General features: G+C 41.0%; 1 protein-coding gene across 3 annotated transcripts in view; it reads left to right on the plus strand.

The window, feature by feature from the left end:
- MCOLN2 (mucolipin TRP cation channel 2) overlaps positions 1-17,268 on the plus strand; it is a 55,686-nt gene that overhangs the window by 15,039 nt on the left and 23,379 nt on the right. For all 3 annotated transcript variants that reach the window (XM_057310519.1, XM_044383681.3, XM_057310520.1), the window contains exons 2-7: positions 2,664-2,823; positions 8,462-8,635; positions 10,649-10,802; positions 14,631-14,706; positions 14,811-14,907; positions 16,601-16,700. In XM_057310519.1, the coding sequence (XP_057166502.1) occupies positions 2,664-2,823; positions 8,462-8,635; positions 10,649-10,802; positions 14,631-14,706; positions 14,811-14,907; positions 16,601-16,700 (761 nt within the window). The remainder of the gene's footprint in view (positions 1-2,663; positions 2,824-8,461; positions 8,636-10,648; positions 10,803-14,630; positions 14,707-14,810; positions 14,908-16,600; positions 16,701-17,268) is intronic.

Below are 17,268 nucleotides of genomic sequence, written 5' to 3' on the forward strand. Positions count from 1 at the left end.
GCCTTGAGTCCTGGCCCCCTCATTCCCCTTTCCCAGGGCTGCACACTGAAGCCTAAGTGGGCCTGAATGGCAGTGGGCCCCCACTCCTCCAGGATCCCCCTAAGACTAGGCTGGGAGTTCCTTGCTCTTAAATTTTTAAGTGTTCTTAGACACATCTTTATTATTTTTTTTAATTGAAATATATTTGATGTATAACATTATACAAATTTAGGGTGTACAATGTGTTGATTTGATACATTTATATATTATAATGTGATGGCCACTGTAGCAATAGTTAGCTCCTCTGTCACCTCATAGAATTGTCACTTCTTTTTTGCGGGTGGGAATAATTAAGATCTAGTCTCTTAGCAAGCTTGATGTTTATAATATAACATATTGTCTATATTCACTATATTGTGCATTAGATCTCTAGGACTTATTGGTCTGTGTTTAACCCCTCAGTCCTTACAAGTACTTCCTCCACCTGCCCCCAGAAACAAATATGCATTTTATCCAGCATCTGTCTTTTTTCTTTTTCTTTTCCTTTCTTCCCTTTCTTTCTAACCTTCCTCTTCCTCCCCTTTCTCTCCCTTCCTTCCTTCCTTCCTTCCACCCAGCAGGAAAATTCTAAATAACCTAGCCTACTAATTCTGGGAATAGGAAATCTAAAAATCAATTTAAAGATAAAAAATTATTAACTGAGTATAAGTCTTAAATAGTCTTAAAATAAGCCTTAAGATGCTCTTTCCCTTTTAGTCTGTCTTTTTCTTTCTTTCTTTCTTTCTTTCTTTCTTTCTTTCTTTCTTTCTTTCTATCTGTCATATGTGTGTATGTATGTATGTATGTATGTATGTATGTATATGGGCTCCACATCCAACATGGGGCTTGAACTCATGACTCTGAGATCAAGTGTCACATGCTCTTCTGAAGAGCCAGCCAGGCACCCCCTCTCCTTTAGTCTTCTTTAAAACTTGTTAGTTGAGGTAGATAATGTAGATCTGAAGTCAATACAAAAATAGGTCATTTCAATATTTCAGGTGAAAAGATGCCCCCAAATGACCCCCAATTATAAAAACTTCCCTAGAAATGGGTACCTTGAATGATTGGCTGAACTTAGTAAAATTTAATCCTTAAATTTACCACTAAGACACTTACTGTTGTAAGAAGCACAAGACTAACTCAAACTAGCATAAGCTCCGAAGAGTTTTATTAGCTTATGTTGCAGGTCTTGAGATGAGTGGCTTCAGGCACAGCTGGATCCAGGAAGTGATGGTGGTATTTTCATTAGGCTTAGTGTCTATCTTTTGTTTGTTCTGTGTTAGCTCCTCTCTCTGGCATGCTCTTGTGTGATGGCAAGGTGACTTCTACAAACTCCAGACTCACAGCCTTTGCTTTAAGTCTATGATCTCCAAACTTTGTTGATTATGTATCCAATGATAAAAGCTAAGCACATGTTCTCAATGTGTATATATTTGCTTGTAAATTATATGCGATTATATACCACTGTTATTCTATATGTTATATTAGTTATTAGAAGAGTTCAGGTTTCTTTTGTTTTTAAGATAAAGAATAAAATAGGAGCACCTGGCTGGCTCAGTCAGTAGATAGATCATGTGACCCTTGATCTTGGGGTAGTGAGTTCCAGCCCCCAGCTGGGCATAGAGTTTACTTAAAAAATTAAAGTATAAAATTAATTTCTAAAAAAGATAAAATAGAGGTAGTAATACTTTCTATACTGCCAGTGGATTGTTTTGCACACCCCAATTTTGTGACAGCTTAGTGGACATCTTTCCCATCAGATATAATCACAGTCTTAGAACCACAACTCATTGGTTCTTTTTGGGCTAGCTTGAGTCACAGGCCCGTTCCTGAGTCCAGAGCCGTCAAAATAGTAAAAACAAACTTTACTAATGTAAAGTGACATAAATATCTGACTAGGCATAAATAAATACAATTTTAACTTTTCAAAGGTATTTAAATTTTTGAACCTTATTGTCATTGTTATATTTTCCAAAAAGGGGCATAATCATTCTGTACCACATTATAGAACAAAGATTCTCTATTTTCATAGCAATTTAATTCCATTAGTCCATACTCAATTTCTGTGATTTCATACCTGGTATCATGAAAGTATCCCATCTAGTTTTTGTTAATATTCCAGTGACAGGTGAATATTATATGTTAAAATGTAGGAATTGGTGAGTCTTGCAAATAAAATCCTATTCTTAGAAATTTTGACAATGGCCATTTTGAACAGGATGGATAACTGTGTGGAAAGGCAAGTGATAGAGGGTCCTGAATAATTTTCGTTTTTCTAAAGAGAAGAGGAGGTCACTGGTTGAAGGGAGAATTTTGCTTGTAAGAATAGGTAAAGAACGTGAATAGAAAGTATTATTCAGAAACTTTCTTTTTTTAAAAAATATTTTATTTATTTGAGAGAGAGAGAGAATGAGCGGGGGTGGGGGGGCGGGCGGGCAGAGGGGCGGAGGGGAGAGAGAGAATCTCAAGCAGACTCCATGCTGAGCATGCAGCCCAACACAGGGCTCGATCTCATGACCCTGAGATCATGACCTGAGCTGAAACCAAGAGTCAGATACTTAGGGATTGAGGCACCCAGGCGCCCCTCAGAAACTTTCTGATGAACAAGATGTTCTGTTTATTTAAAAATTGGTCTTCTGTGGCAGAAATGCAATGGCTCATCTTGATTCTGAGGTGAAAGAACAATGTCTGAGGGAAGACCTGAAGTTTTACTTCATGAACCCTTGTGAAAAATACCGAGCCAGACACCAGATTCCGTGGAAGCTGGGGTTGCAGATTTTGAAGATCGTCATGGTCACCACACAGGTAATTCGTATTTTCAGGTTTTTTTTTTTCCTTATCCTAAGATGAAACTGTTTTCATGCGTTTCGCCCTTGACTTTTGTTCCGAAAAGTCCACACTCAAGTTCATAAAACTGTAAAATTATGTTGACTCTGGATGGCAGATGGTAGGTTGAAGTTCAGTTTCCATAATGACCTTGCTTTAGTAAGGGATCTGAGGTCATCTTCCCACAGGTTCTGTAAACAGAGATAAACAGTAGGTCTATATAATAGTATATCGGTATGTGGGGGGTGGGGTGGAGTTCTGCATCTGAATGAAGCAGAGACTGGCCAAAGCTGCTCAATGCCAAGTGAGTGTGTGCTTAAAATTTCTCATCTGCTTTCAAACACACTTTTGAAATTGCAGTTTTGACTGCTCTGACTTGAGACTAGACAGAATTCTGTTTGCCTTCCATCAGGAGCTCAGTCGGTGAGTAAATACTTACCCTTGGGCCTGTCAGGGGCATACAAGGGCTACATTGGGATTTTTGTTGAATTTCGTATTATTGAGACTTTATCCCCAGGATCACAATAGCCAGCGGAGTTGTCATCTAGTTTTTGAAACTATGGTTTGGAACTCATTTCAGGGAGGCTCGGTAACTACACTTGAAATGCATGCCCTTTTAAAAACACTACCAGTTCGGGGGATTTGGCTCCTTTGGCAAATAATCATCCTGTTATCAATGTAAAGATGTTCGTAAAGAGGTTAATTCTGGTACACAAAATAAAATACCTTTCTAAAAATACCTTCGTATCGTTTTAGGAATGAGAGGAGCGTTCTGTCGTAAATGAAGTTGCATCTCTATTCTGTGATCCTAAAGAGGTCGTTTCATTGTATGACATGCTCTCCACTGTACCAAGTTTTAGGGTAACCAGGCTGCTCTAAAAGAAACAACAAAGTTGAAAAGAACCTGACAAAGCTAAGATACAGGGACCCCGTTAAGTGTGTATGCCTGGCTTTTTCCATTTAAAAATCTTCTCATTTTAATTCTTGGTTTTGAAGTTTTAATTTTGGCATCCTATAAAGTAGGTACGTTATTAGTATTACTTGGAAGGAAGAGAAGTCATGTCCCCCTTTTCATTTGGTTAATTTTCATTGTTTCCCAGTTTCTTCTATGGCCGAAACAGCTTTCAGTTCAGCTTCTTCATCTATTAATGTTACTAAAACTCTGCCTTATCTGGGCATAGAACATCCCGATGTTTGACTTACCTTCTTTGTCCTGATGTCTACTAAATCTCATGGATTCTTCCTTCAAAACTGTGTCTACTTTGGGGCACCTGGGTGGCCCAGTCACTTAAGCGTCTGCCTTCAGCTCAGGTCGTGATCCCAGGGTCCTGGAATCGAGTCCCACATCAGGCTCCCTGCTCAGTGGGGAGTCTGCTTCTCCCTCTGCCTTCAGCTCCCCCTTGCTTGTTCGTTCTCTCTCGCTCTCTCTCTCTCTCTGACAAATAAATAAATAAAAATCTTAAAAAAAACCCTGTGTCTACTTATGCTTTGCCATACACGCTGTCTCCTCTCTCTGGCACAGACTCTTATCTCCTTAATTTAAAATATATATGAAGCACCTCCTGGGCTGTGTGTCCTGCTGGGATACTCCCTGCTGACGAGGTGGAACCTAACACATGGCGTAGCTTTCTGCGTGTTCATTCATTTCATCCCTACGGCAACCCTGTGAGGCAGGGTCAGTTATTGCGCCCTTCTTGTGGATGAGGAGATGGGGCCCAAGAGAATAAGTAATGTGCTTACGGCCGTTCAGTTGGTAAGGGGTAGCGTCGGATTCGAGAGTTTGTGTTCTTATTCTCAGATTGGTTTTATTCCAGACATGGGTCCTGTCCTCAGTTTGCGGTCTAAGAATACAGCCAAGTTAACGAGGCTGCTTCCAGACTTTGTCTTCTGCCTACCTTCCGTGTCCACACCCACCCCAGTGCATTAAATGCTAACGTAAAACGAAATTTTTTTAGAATGCCTTCATTGGGTCACTCTCTTGCTCAGAATCTTGTGTGGTACCCATTTTCCCACAGAAGAAAATCTTGACTGTGTAGCTTGAAGTTCAGATTTCCACAGTTTCCTTCGATTTGCCTTTCCAGTGGGTTTTCATCTGTTTCCTCCCCAACCCCAGCCAGCTGGGTGCACGCAGGGATTCTCTTCTTGCCCTGTCCCATCAAGTCCAGAGTGATTCTTTTTCTCTGTCATCTTGCAGGTGCCCTTGGAAGTCCCCCACCAGTCTTGCCTGACCAGTCACCACGTGGTTTTCCTGGAGACACTAATACCTGCTGTTATTTATCTCACTGCTTTTGCTTTTAATAGACTATTTCTGGGAAACGATCATTTACCTTTTGTGTGGGTATACCCTGTCTCCCCTAACAAAGTTGGGGAGAGATTCAACTCTTGTCCTGCTAGAGGACCATTCTAGTTAAATTTTGCTACGTGGGTGATATCCAATTGGAGCAGATTTCTTGAATACCTTTCCTTCCTTCAGATCCCATTTGTCCCTCCTTCTCTTTTTCTGTCTCTTAGCACTCCCTCTTCAAGTCTAATGGGATGGGTGGCATTTTATCAAGGTTGATGAGGAGGAAACTTTAAAAAAAAAAAGACATTCCTACCCTGCGTTCTGCAGTAATTTATAATCTTGAGAGAGGTGTCCACATTCCTTTGCCAGTTCCACTCATCCCTTCCCATAGTCTTTGTCCATTATTAGAGCAGTGTCTTGTTTTTACCTGGTACAGAATATTTTCTCCTACACTGATTTCATAATTAGGTCTTACCTCCACAATCTTTGCCAGGCTGCACTTAGTGTGTAACTATTTTTCTGTCTTATATCATAGTCTTGGCAAATCTTAAGATCTAGTTAGTGGGGCAAGAGTGCATTTTTCCGTCAACCATTTGACCCCCGTCATCTTACTCTTGCTCCACAGGGAACGTTTGATTCTGCCATAGCAGGAAGGGGACTTACGATCTCCTCCCGAGGGTTTCTCTTCTCTACTAACAGATGCTTTGAAAATCCCACCCTGACCTGATGCTGGGCCATATAGGTGGATCTTAGCTTGCTCTAGGAATAATGGAACGGAGGAAATTTCTTGTTCCTGACGCCAGATGGGGGTGGTTCCAAGCAGAGATCACACTTTCATGTTCTCTCATTCCCAAAGTTGAGTTGATGAGCTTTGAGTTTCAATAAGATGCTGGCTTAAAATATCAGCAAATAGTATGCTACTTTCTCTGTCAAGTTATACATTCCCCATTCAGATTTTTTCTTCTTTGGTGTTTTTTTGTTTTGGTTTGTTTTGGTTCTTTTAGCTCAAGTCTGAGTGTGGGAGGGATGGGTTGAATATCCTTGCTTCTAGAGTTAAGTTGCAGCATCTGTTTGAGAGGTAGTGTGGCCAGGTGGTCAAGAGAAGGGATCTGTAAGCCTAACGGACCTCATTTTGACACTTTCTAGCTGTTCCAACCTGAATATGTTCCCTGACTTCAGTTGCACATGTATGAAATGGGATTATATTCATCAGCGGGTTCAGTATTTGACTCCGGCACTGTGCTGGGCACTGTTCCAGTTCCTGAGTAGGGGGGAGAAATCCTGTCCTTGCGGAGCCCAGTGTCATATCCCCCTCATAGGGTGTTGGAGAATTAAATTTTTTAAAAAATTGTAAATTTTAGGCACGGTCCTTGGTACTCTTGCCCACGTCCTATCCCAGCTCAGGACAGAATAAGCACTCAGCAGACTTTGATTGAAGAACTTAATTCATGTGCATGTATACCAGTTTTTTTTTTTTTCATTTGTGTGTCAGTATTTAATAAAACCTTGAAACAATCATGTGTGTATTGGTTCCCTGGTTTACTTTTGGCTTCCAAAAGGCTACATGACCTTTTCTGGCATCTCCTACAGCTACCACTGACAGATGTTATGTGCTTGGAAGAACCTTTAGCTTCCAGTTGCTTGATTTCTAGCACAGGTTGGATGCTGTGGGGTTTCTTATCTGATAAGCTGGGTTTTAACAATTGCTCAATCCTTTGACTTGGTATTTGAGGAATGTGACCTGGTGAGGCACAGATGCTGAAGAGTATCAGTTTAAGTACGTCCTCAGACAGTAGTTGCAATTCTCAAAAGCTAGCACCTAAATTCTTTTCTATAAGAAGAGTCCCAAAGACAGAGGGAAATTGTATAATACCATAGAGTGACTTTGGAGTTAGACCTGACTTTCATTCTAGTTACGTGATTTACGGCAATTTAATGGGGCTATATCTCAGTTTCCACATGTGTAAGTAGGGATTAACCATAGTGACGTCACCTTTGAGTTGTGTTAGTAACGGAGATCGTGCTTATAATGCAGTTCAGTAAGCACCTGGAGTATAATAGTTGCTGAAAAATGGTAGCCATTATTTTTAATTATTCAGCCTTTTCAAGATGTCAGACAAAACTTAAAAGCTAAAAAATATAAATCACTAAAAAATAGTATATACATTTGCATATGCAGATTACCATGTGTTTCATCTGAAAGGTTCATTAGTTGATGTCTGATTCAGTGCTGTGCAGTCTCATATCCAACCGTGGAGTGACAGCACATAGCAGAAATGCCACAGTCATCTAGTCGGACTTGCTGATTTCACACATGAAGAAACAGAGTCCCAAATTGCTTTGGAGACTTAGTGGGATGAAGATTTAGGGCACAATTTTTGGACTTTTACTGTCTTATAAAGCAGATGAGGAGGTGAAGTGGGTAGATGGGGAAGGGTGTGTGGGACAGGGCTCATAAAGGTTTGACTTGTCTTCTGTCATTGCATGTGCATGAGAGAGAGAGAGATTGTTGCTGTGTGTATAATTTCCTGGTTTTTTTGGGTACACATTTAGTGCCTGCTAATTTCCCCCACTTATTGGGTTCCAAGATGGGCAGGAAGAATACGTTCCCTCCTGGTAAAGAGAGCCCTTAGTGCCTAACCTTGGGCTAGGATACAGTGTAAGGGAGAATAAATAGGAACTTTATCACAAGAAAGGGGGAGCTTGCTGACAGTGGATGGGTTTGAATTCAGAGGGGTAAAGCAAGCCCTGTTATTCTTCCTGGTGCTTTGGTGCTATAGATCTCGGAGCGGGAACTCCTGGGTGTAGATCTTATATAAGAGTTCTTGCGGAGCTGGGATCACTGAATTCCTTTGACAACTCCTACATCTTAGCTGGAGTAAGTATTATGTAGTCCACTTTTCTAAAACATTCTTAAAAGCTATATATAAACATAGCTGTGATTTTTAAAAATAATTACAATTTCTAAATGTTAAATCAACAAAAAATGACATTACTTTATTGAGTACATCAATTTGTAAAACAATTAATTTGAAACCCACGTATACAAAAAATGGATTCTGACTTCACTGGTTTGGATTTCTCCTTTTTCTCCTTCATTTAAGACCAGCGAAGTTGGTAGTCACTGGGAGTGGTAATGTCCTGTAATTTTACTGTTTTGACTTGCTGATGTAGTTTGATGAGGGTATTCTTTTTTGATGCTTGTATTTTGACATTAATGTGGTTAGTAAACACTTGCTGACGTTTGGGGGGGCGGTTGATGATAATAAGAATGCATTTGCCCGCCCTGGTAAATGGAAAATTCACATCTTCTTATTTGATTTTCTTTTCTAGCTTGTTCGTTTTGGTTTAAGTAACCAGATGGTGGTTGCTTTCAAAGAAGAGAACTCTGTTGCTTTTAAGCACTTGTTTTTAAAAGGCTATCCTGGCACGGATGAAGATGACTATAGTTGCAGTGTCTATACTCAGGAGGATGCCTATGAGAGCATCTTTTTTGCTATCAGTCAGGCAAGTGTTTTGTTGTGAATGACCTACATTTTAAGAATATGTCGATACTTTGTTGTTTTAGCAAAAAAAAAAAAATATATATATATATATATGCATGTATTAAACTATTCTAATTTAAATTTTGCACAATGTGCCAAAAAATGTTCATTGCTCTTTCTCTAGCTACATTTCCACATGAAAGATTTTGCCTATTTAAGTTTTTTTCTTGAAGATTTGTATTTTTTTTTATTTATCCCTTTACACCCACTACTTTTGGGATATTACTTTACCCAAATTCAAATAGCCAAGAGTGGATTTATAAATAATCTCAGAAGTTTTGATGAATGAGATACCAAATCTAAGATTCCAGAGTCTCAATTTTGATGTCTTAGCCTGAAAAAGCCTAGCTGAATCTTAAGAATATGGAGTAGGATATGCAGTTGTATCTAAGCGGTTATTGAGAAACCAGATTGATAGGCCTGAAGAAAGCGCTTAGGGGAGAGAAATTGTTATTCTTATTTTTTCTTTTCTCATTCATTCAATAAATATTTGGGTGCCTATGATATACAAGGTACTGTTCTAGACACCGGGAATGCATCATGAATAAAATGGACAAAAGCCCCATTCTTATAGAACTTCACTGTAGAGAAGAGAACCAGACAAATGAAAAGAAGTGAAATATATAGCACTGAATGCTAGCTCCCTGAAAACACCACCAAGAAAACATGTTGATAAGCAAAACTGAGCTTATTGCTTACAGAGGTAAGGGAGATGCTCCCTTGATAATTCTCATTAGTGCCTTGGGTGAAGAGGGCAAAGTCCAAATACAGATTTTCAAGTCTGATGTAGGGTGGGTCTTTCAGTGTGAGGGGAGCTCAGTTAGAATTGGGTAAAGATATGATGTAATAGCTTTGGATTGGTGGACACAAGAAGGTGAGGGTTTGTGGGGAGAGGGGCATGGTTTCAAAGAGTTTTGGATTTATTAGGCTAAATCTTCAAATTATCTGTCTAATTGAGTTGTTCTGGAAGTTCCTGAAATGAACAATAGAGTTATTTGTAACTTACGTTACTGGGCAAAACTTTTCTGGAATAGGAACGCCTGGGTGGCTCAGTTGGTTAAGTGTCCAACTCTTGATTTCTGCTCAGGTCATGATCTCATCTTAGGATCCTGAGATCCAGCCCCAGTTGGGCTCCATGATGGGTCTGATTTCACCAGCCTCCCCACCCTCTCTCTCTCTGAAAGAAAGAAAGAAAGAAAGAAAGAAAGAAAGAAAGAAAGAAAGAAAGAAAGAAAAGTTTTCTGGAATAATAAAGTCATATTCATGAAGGTGGGAGCTAGTGAAGCCCTCTTAACCCTCTTAGTGCAGATAGGCGAACGGTAAAGTCATGTTAATGAGAGCTACTGTAAGTTCATGTAAGCTAAGGCCGGTTATGTTAAAGTGAGATGTGGGGTGTGGATGGCTTGGGTCTTCAATGGGGTGTCAGAAGGTGAAAGCTGCTGTGACATAAAGCAGGGGAGGAGATTGGCAGTGCCTGCTGGAGCCTGTGTGCTGGGGATGCGTGTTTGCAACTTGCACTGGATGGTAAGGGAAGGTCTCACTAAGTGGTAATATTTGACTCAAGATCTGAAGGAGTGAACCTAGCAGACGGATAACACGGGGTTCCAGGCAGGGGGAACAGCATGGAATGTGCCTGGCAAGCGCCAGGAACTGCCTGGAGGCCAGTGTGGCTTGGGAAGGTGGGGCTTGGAGCAGGGGACAGTAGTCTGCTGTGAGGTCAGAGCACCTCTGCTTTGGCGGTCAGGGAGGTGGGAGTGTCTGTCAGCAGCATGTTTACTTTAGCTCTGAGCTCCGTGAGGCAGTGTGTTTCCTGCCCAACCATGAGAAAATTACCTTGTGGTATTTTACACAGGGGAGTTCTATTGAAGGATCTGATATAAACTATTTAAAATAGCTAAAAGTGTATTCCATATGCTGTAACTTCTGATGAAACTCTTAAAAGCTAATATTATTTTTATTTAACTATGTTTAACAGTATCATCATCTAAAGAACATATCCCTGGGGACCCTCGGTTATGGAGAAAATGAAGACAATAGAATTGGCTTAAAAGTCTGTAAGCAGCATTACAAGAAAGGGACCATGTTTCCTTCTAATGAGACACTGAATATTGACAGCGACGTTGAAATAGGTAACGCACTGATAATTTCATTATATGCCTTTATCATCTTCTGTGGTAAGAACAGACATCCCCTCGTGTGCTGACAACCCAAATGGAGCGAGGTTGCTTTTGTGACAGCTGACTTAGTTGAGGCTTGAATATACCAGGGAACTGAGATAGGACTCACTGCGATAGGACTGGGGAGCATTTGTGGAACTTCTTGGTACAACTCAAGATTGGTGGGGGAGGGGGGTTGAGGTACATGTACAGGTGTTTCCTGTTTGTTGAGGTTTTTCCCTCCATGAGGAGGCATTTAGGCTTTTAAAAAAAAAAAAAAAGAGTCTAAATGAAATAATGTATGTTAAAATGCTTGGTGCTCTTGGCAATTATATGTTAACGACATTAATGTTCTTCAAAGACAAATTGTGGTTAGCAACTCATTTTCTCTTTGAGGAGGTTGCTTAGCAAAAAGTTAATATCTAATCAGGTAGAATTATTTTGTGCCACTCTGTTAAGAATTTAAAAACTCGTTATATGTAGGTGCAACGTGGTTGACCTAAGGCTCCCGGAGTTTTGCCATTCATTCAACACATCTCTGGAGTAGAAGCTATCGTGCCCAAAGCACTTCCTGTTTTATGTACTGGGGTCATGTACTACCAAGATTAATCAGTCATGACTCCTCAAGAAGCTAACAGTTCAGGAGTGAGGGGGGGTCCTAGGAGCAGTTTAAAGGTAGAATGGTTTTATTTAGAAGAGAGCATCCCGGAGTTCATTCGACCATACTTCCTATAATCCCATCTTAAGACGCTTTGGTAAAAGAATCAAAGAACACATCTGTAAAACAGAGGTTCTGAGTCTGTTTCCGCAGGCTGCCGTTGAGCATCTCTTCATGAGTAAATGTGCCCCATGCTCTTGACTCTGGGAGAAGGAGCCCATAAACCAGCACCACCAGGGGCCCCAGGCTGCTTTCAGAGATCACCCAGCTGGCAGCAGCTTGGTTCTGTGGCCAACAGCCTTGAAATGCCCCTTGTCCTCTTAATTAGATGCATCTTACAACTATTTTCCAGTGATTCTTCTGTTGGTCTCCTCAATTGATTTTTCTTGGAAAATAGTTTAAAGAAATGTGGCCAAAGACAGCGTCAGTGGCTAGGTAGGATAGGCAATGCCAGAGAACAGGATTTATTAACTGACTCCTGGGCAGTGGTGTCCTTGTTCGTTTTCCTTCTACCAGAATGTAGAATAGTTTTTACCAAATTGAGAGAAGTTGGTTATTAATTTGACTTTATTTTAAGAGAGACTGTTTTAGCAAGTTAATTGTATTTTTGCCTTATGAAATAGAGTTCGTCAAAGGGAACCTTTTGGCATATCTATTCAAAAGATGTAAAGAATATTCTTAGAATACTTGATACTGGATCTTAGACTTTCTTTTCTCAGGTATGTTGGAGGAAGCCTGCACATGATAGGAATGAGAATTAGTAAGGCATTATAGTTTATGTACGTGAACTAGCAGAAGCTGTTCTAGATTATCTATTTGTGAATTTTGCATCATCTTTATTACTAAGAGAGTCCTCTTTTGGTGTGTTAAATGCAGAGGTCACCCTCCATGCCCACTTCCTCGGTGGGTCTCTGCTTAGTTGCCCGACCGATTGTGTAGTTCAGGCTAAAGGTTTCCCGTGAATCATGCTGTGGGCTCTCCTGCCTCTAGACCTATGTAGCTTTACAGTGTAGCCTCACCGGGGGGACTGTTATAAATACTGTTTTAAAAAATGTTTTTATAACATTTAGATGGCTATCGTTCTCCTACAGTAGTACTTGATTTTCTGTGACAGATTTTGAATTCTGTTCTCCTTTCCACATGTTCTCAGCATGAAACATTACGAGCGTTTCATGTGTTTTAAGAACATGTGAACTCTACCTTCCTTTTATCTGTAAGAGCTTTGTTATTTCATTTGCTGGAGTATTCTGCCCTATAAATGAGATTCTTTGGGTGACGAGGCTGCTACTCTAATACCAGGTTGTTCTATTTGAGGTTTGGTGTTTTACTTAAGACTCCTGCCATCCTTAAAAAACACCAGAACTCGGTTCTTAGGTTTTATTGCCACTGGGTGTTTGGTGGCCTCATTAGCAATGACTGTAACATAAGGTCGGCCAGACTTCAGAGAGTCCTGAATGTGTATTTAGAGAAAGTGTAACTCCGTACTTACAGTAACAAAACTTGAATAACCAAATAGACTTTTTATAAGGAGGATTTTACATAAAGTATAAAATTAACCAATGCTGTTGTATTTCTCTGAATCTAAGATGCCGTCAATATTGTTTAAAACTCATCTGTTTTAGAGATATTTAAAAGTGAAAAAAAGAAATAGAGAGAGTGAAATACAGGAGAAAGAGACCCAGGACAGTACGTGGCACATAGATTTTGAATATGTGCCCTCTCTTCTCAGAATTTAACCACTTGTTCAAATCAATTTAAATGTTTTCTTTTACTTTGTCTTCAAATAAGAATGTGGGGGTGGAAGGACCTTAAATATCATCAGTTTGGCTTTTACTTTACAGCTGAAGACACTGGTGTTCAGTCAGGCGAGGTGGCTGAGCCAGAGTCATGTACTGTTTAGTGATGGGAGGTGATTGCTACTCCAGGCCCAGTGGGAGACGGTGCTTAAAGAATCGGGCCCTCAAGTCTGCCAAGATTCTCGAGCACCTCCTGGGCAGTAGGCTCTGCCTTAGCCCTGACTTTTCCATTTCAAAGGCAGCAGGACGGGACAGCCACAGCCTGGGCAAGAGTCAGCCAGGCTGGCTTCCCCCCTGTTCTGTGTCAGGGCTCTGTGACCTTGAGAGGCATTCACCGTTTCTAGACCTCCTTGCTCTCCTGCCAAGGTGTTGAGCTGCACAGTGATGAGACTATTTTCATGTGAGGCTTTTAGAATTATTCTTTTATAGTTTACAGCTCATCATTTGTTTTTACTTGAATAAAACCTACATTTCTTTCTTTTCTCTTTATTTAATTTTTTTTTGTTTTGAAAGAGCATCAGACTTAACAGAAAAGTTGCAAAATAGCACCAAGATTTCCTTGTGTACCCTTCATCTAGATTTCCAAAAGGCTAACATTTTACCACATTTGTTTTATCGTTCTTCCAATGTATAAATATTTCTCCTGAATGTATGAGAATAAGATGCAGACCCGATGTCTCTTTACCTCTAAATACTTCAATGTGCATTTCCCCCAAATAAGAACATTCTCCTATATAACCACCATACAGTGCTCAAAAGCACAAAGGAACATGGATACAGTACTGTAATCTATAAACCCTATTCACATTTCACCCATTGTCCTGTTCTTTATAGAGAAAGAAAACTGCCTCCCCATACCCCCCCCCCGGCACCCCCCCCCCCCCCCCCCGCCAGGGTCGTGGATCACATAATGCATTTAGTTGTCAGGTCAATTTAATCTCCTTTAATCTGGAGCAAAATAAAATTCCTTAGCCTTTTTTTTTTTTTTCCATTGACCTTGACATTTTAAAAGAGTAGAATGTGCCTCATTTGGGTTTTTCGGTTTCTTTATGACTTGATCCAGGTTATACATTTGGGGCAGGAATACCACACAAATGGTACATTATTTCAGGAGGTAAATGACGTCTCTTTTTCCCATTACTGGTGATGTTAGCTGTGATTATGTGGTTAGGGTGATATCTCCAAGTTCTTGCCTGTCAAGTTACAGGTCTTGTTACAATGAATATGGATTTTGTGGGAAGATATTTGGAACTTTCAAGTGTCCTGCTGCTCAGCACACCTTGTCCCACTACTTTTAGCATTTGATTGTTGCCTGAAACAATCCTTCTTGTTGTTTCATTGCCCCAGATTGTGTTCACTTAGACCTCTCCAAGTCCCCTGAGGAGTGGAAGAACTTGTCATTCTTCAGACTAGAATTTTATCGGTAAGTAAGTTTTTAAGTCTCACTTCCCAGGAGACAGGGAGGGGGAAAGCAGAGTAGGATAGTAAGACTATGACAATTTATACCTTGTAATATTTTTTATTCAGGCTCTTACAAGTTGAAATTTCCTTTCACCTCAAAGGCATTGACCTACAGACGATTCATTCCCGAGAGTTACCGGACTGTTACGTCTTTCAGAACACGGCAAGTGTCTTGTCACACTAATGCTGGTTTTTATCATTTTTCCCTACTCCTGTTGCAGAAGCAAGTGTAAAACACACTGGCCTATAGAGATGTGTTAGACGCCGTTGTATTTAAAGCAGCTTAATGACATTTTCTAGCATTGTTGATCCAGAGACCATTACTTCAGAAAATGAAGCAAGCCCTTTACACCTTTTTCAAACCAGATTTCTGGGCTGGAAAGAGGAATTTTCAAAATTGGTTTTGACCTCTTACTCCCCTAATACATTAGGGAAAAAAGTTGATGACAAGTGTTTTAAGTGTCTATGATGTTTTTCCTACTTTCAAAGGAAGGTCTTTGCAACTATTGTAGCAAATGTGTTCAAACCTCCAGGCAGAAACTGCTCCCCCTTGATCCCAGGGCCAGTCAGCAAAGGATTAGTTGTTGCTTCTTTTATTTTGGGAGGATGCATGTGCAGTAGAGGAGAATGTTCACTTCTGAGGGCAGAGTAACTGGCTTTCTTGTTCCGTGGACTTCCACACTTTCCCTCTCGCCCTCCCTCCCTTCCCCATGTTTATGGAGGGGCAAAACCAAATGCTGAGCTGACAGTCGTCTGTGACCGCCTTTTAGTACCTCAGAGGAGTGCTTCATTCAACAGCAGTCAGTCAGCACGTCCTGAGTCCCTCCTACGCACCAGCATGGCCATACTGTCCAGGTACAGTGGCCCTCAGGAAGCTGGCGGCCTAGTGGGAAAGCTCGACCGGAAAACAAGTACACAAAGAAATAAAAGTAATTATAAGTCTTGACACGTGGTGATTCAGAAGAATGTCTCTGGCGCAGAATAGCATGATTAACCTCCCAGGGGTGACCTACATATTACAAAACACATTATGAAATCCCCCCAAATTCACGGGCAAAGAGCTTGCAGAGCGGCATGTGTCGGTGATCTGTAATTAAGTCCACAAGGGCCCGGGCAGCTCCACACACAAGCCACACTCTGGGAGCCAAGACTAGCCCTCTGACCAAACCAGAGGCTGGAGAATTAAACCTCCAGGCCCCGTTTCAGTGCCTCTGAGCTGCGAGGACACCTCTGCGAACCCTGGCACACTCAAGGCCTCCTTCTCCCCTAGGAAAGCCCCCAAAATACTTTTCTCAAGCCTTGAGATGCTCAGCCTAGTTCACCTATAAACAGCATGACTGAATCCTGATGTGGAAGATTGAGGCTGTTTGGAAATCTTAAATTCAGCCTGCAGCCTGGGAGCAATCTTTGGCACTTCTGAAAGCATTATATGTAGCATTTGAAGCAAACAGAAAAATGATTTCCAGCCTAGTAGAGACCTAGAATTTCATACGCAAAGGGCTAAGTGGAAGCAAATGCTTTTACGTTCCATTCAGTAAAATACGTGAGATCATGTGTTCTCTTGTCAAAGATCGGTGAATCTTGCTTTTGTTCTTGGGACTGGTGAGTTGTTAGGCTCTAAGATTTCTCAGCACCCGAGTGTGATTCAGTAGAACTTCACGTAGTCACCTTTTGAATCATAGTTTTTCATTCATCATAGAAACCTGTGAAAGAATCATGGGATGAGGCCATTTCCGTCAGTATAATTATTTTTGTATCAGCCTGCTGTTCGGTGCCAGTGCTGTTCGAGGCCGAGTTGGTCTAGCGTGCCGAACTTCCGGCTGGGCGGTAACCTTCCCATACCTTTGTGTCCCCAGATTACCCTCGACAATAAAGCGCACAGTGGCAAGATCAAGATCTATTTTGACAGTGACGCTAAAATTGAAGAATGTAAAGACTTGAACATATCTGGACCTAGTAAGTATGTGACCTGCTTGCCCGTTAGGGGTTATGGGTGATTTTTAATGCCTTATTTTGGGATTTGGGGTGCTAAAATGGTGATGGGAAGAAAGAGCTCCAGAAAACTGAGTGTTCAGTTCTGTGCAGCACATCCTAGAGCTTTGCCTTTTCGCTCAGTTTCAGCAGGTGTTGATCCCACACTTCCTGGGAGAGCCGGTGTTCCCAGTCCTTGGGAGCACTGTTTCTGGAGCCACTGCCTGGGTTTGGGTCTTGGTTCTGTTCACTGTGCCTGTGATCTTGGACAAATTACTTAACCTCTCTATTTCTCAGTACCTTTCTCTATAAAATGAGGGTGACAATAGCACCTAGTTTCAGGATGTTGAGTATTAAATGAATCAGTGTGTCAAGGATAACTCTGAAAATGAGAGTTGGCACGTAGTAATTGCTAGGCACTACGGAAAAGGAGAGAAAATGCCTCAGTGAGAGGGATTGATGTGCCGTGAAGTCTAAGTGGTGGAGGTGGAAAGGGATGAGGATAAAGAAAGCAAAGGTTAACTCTGGGGCAGAGTGAGAAATAAAATGGTTT

The sequence above is a fragment of the Ursus arctos genome, unplaced genomic scaffold (genome assembly GCF_023065955.2).
Source record: "Ursus arctos isolate Adak ecotype North America unplaced genomic scaffold, UrsArc2.0 scaffold_12, whole genome shotgun sequence".
Lineage (NCBI taxonomy): Eukaryota > Metazoa > Chordata > Mammalia > Carnivora > Ursidae > Ursus > Ursus arctos.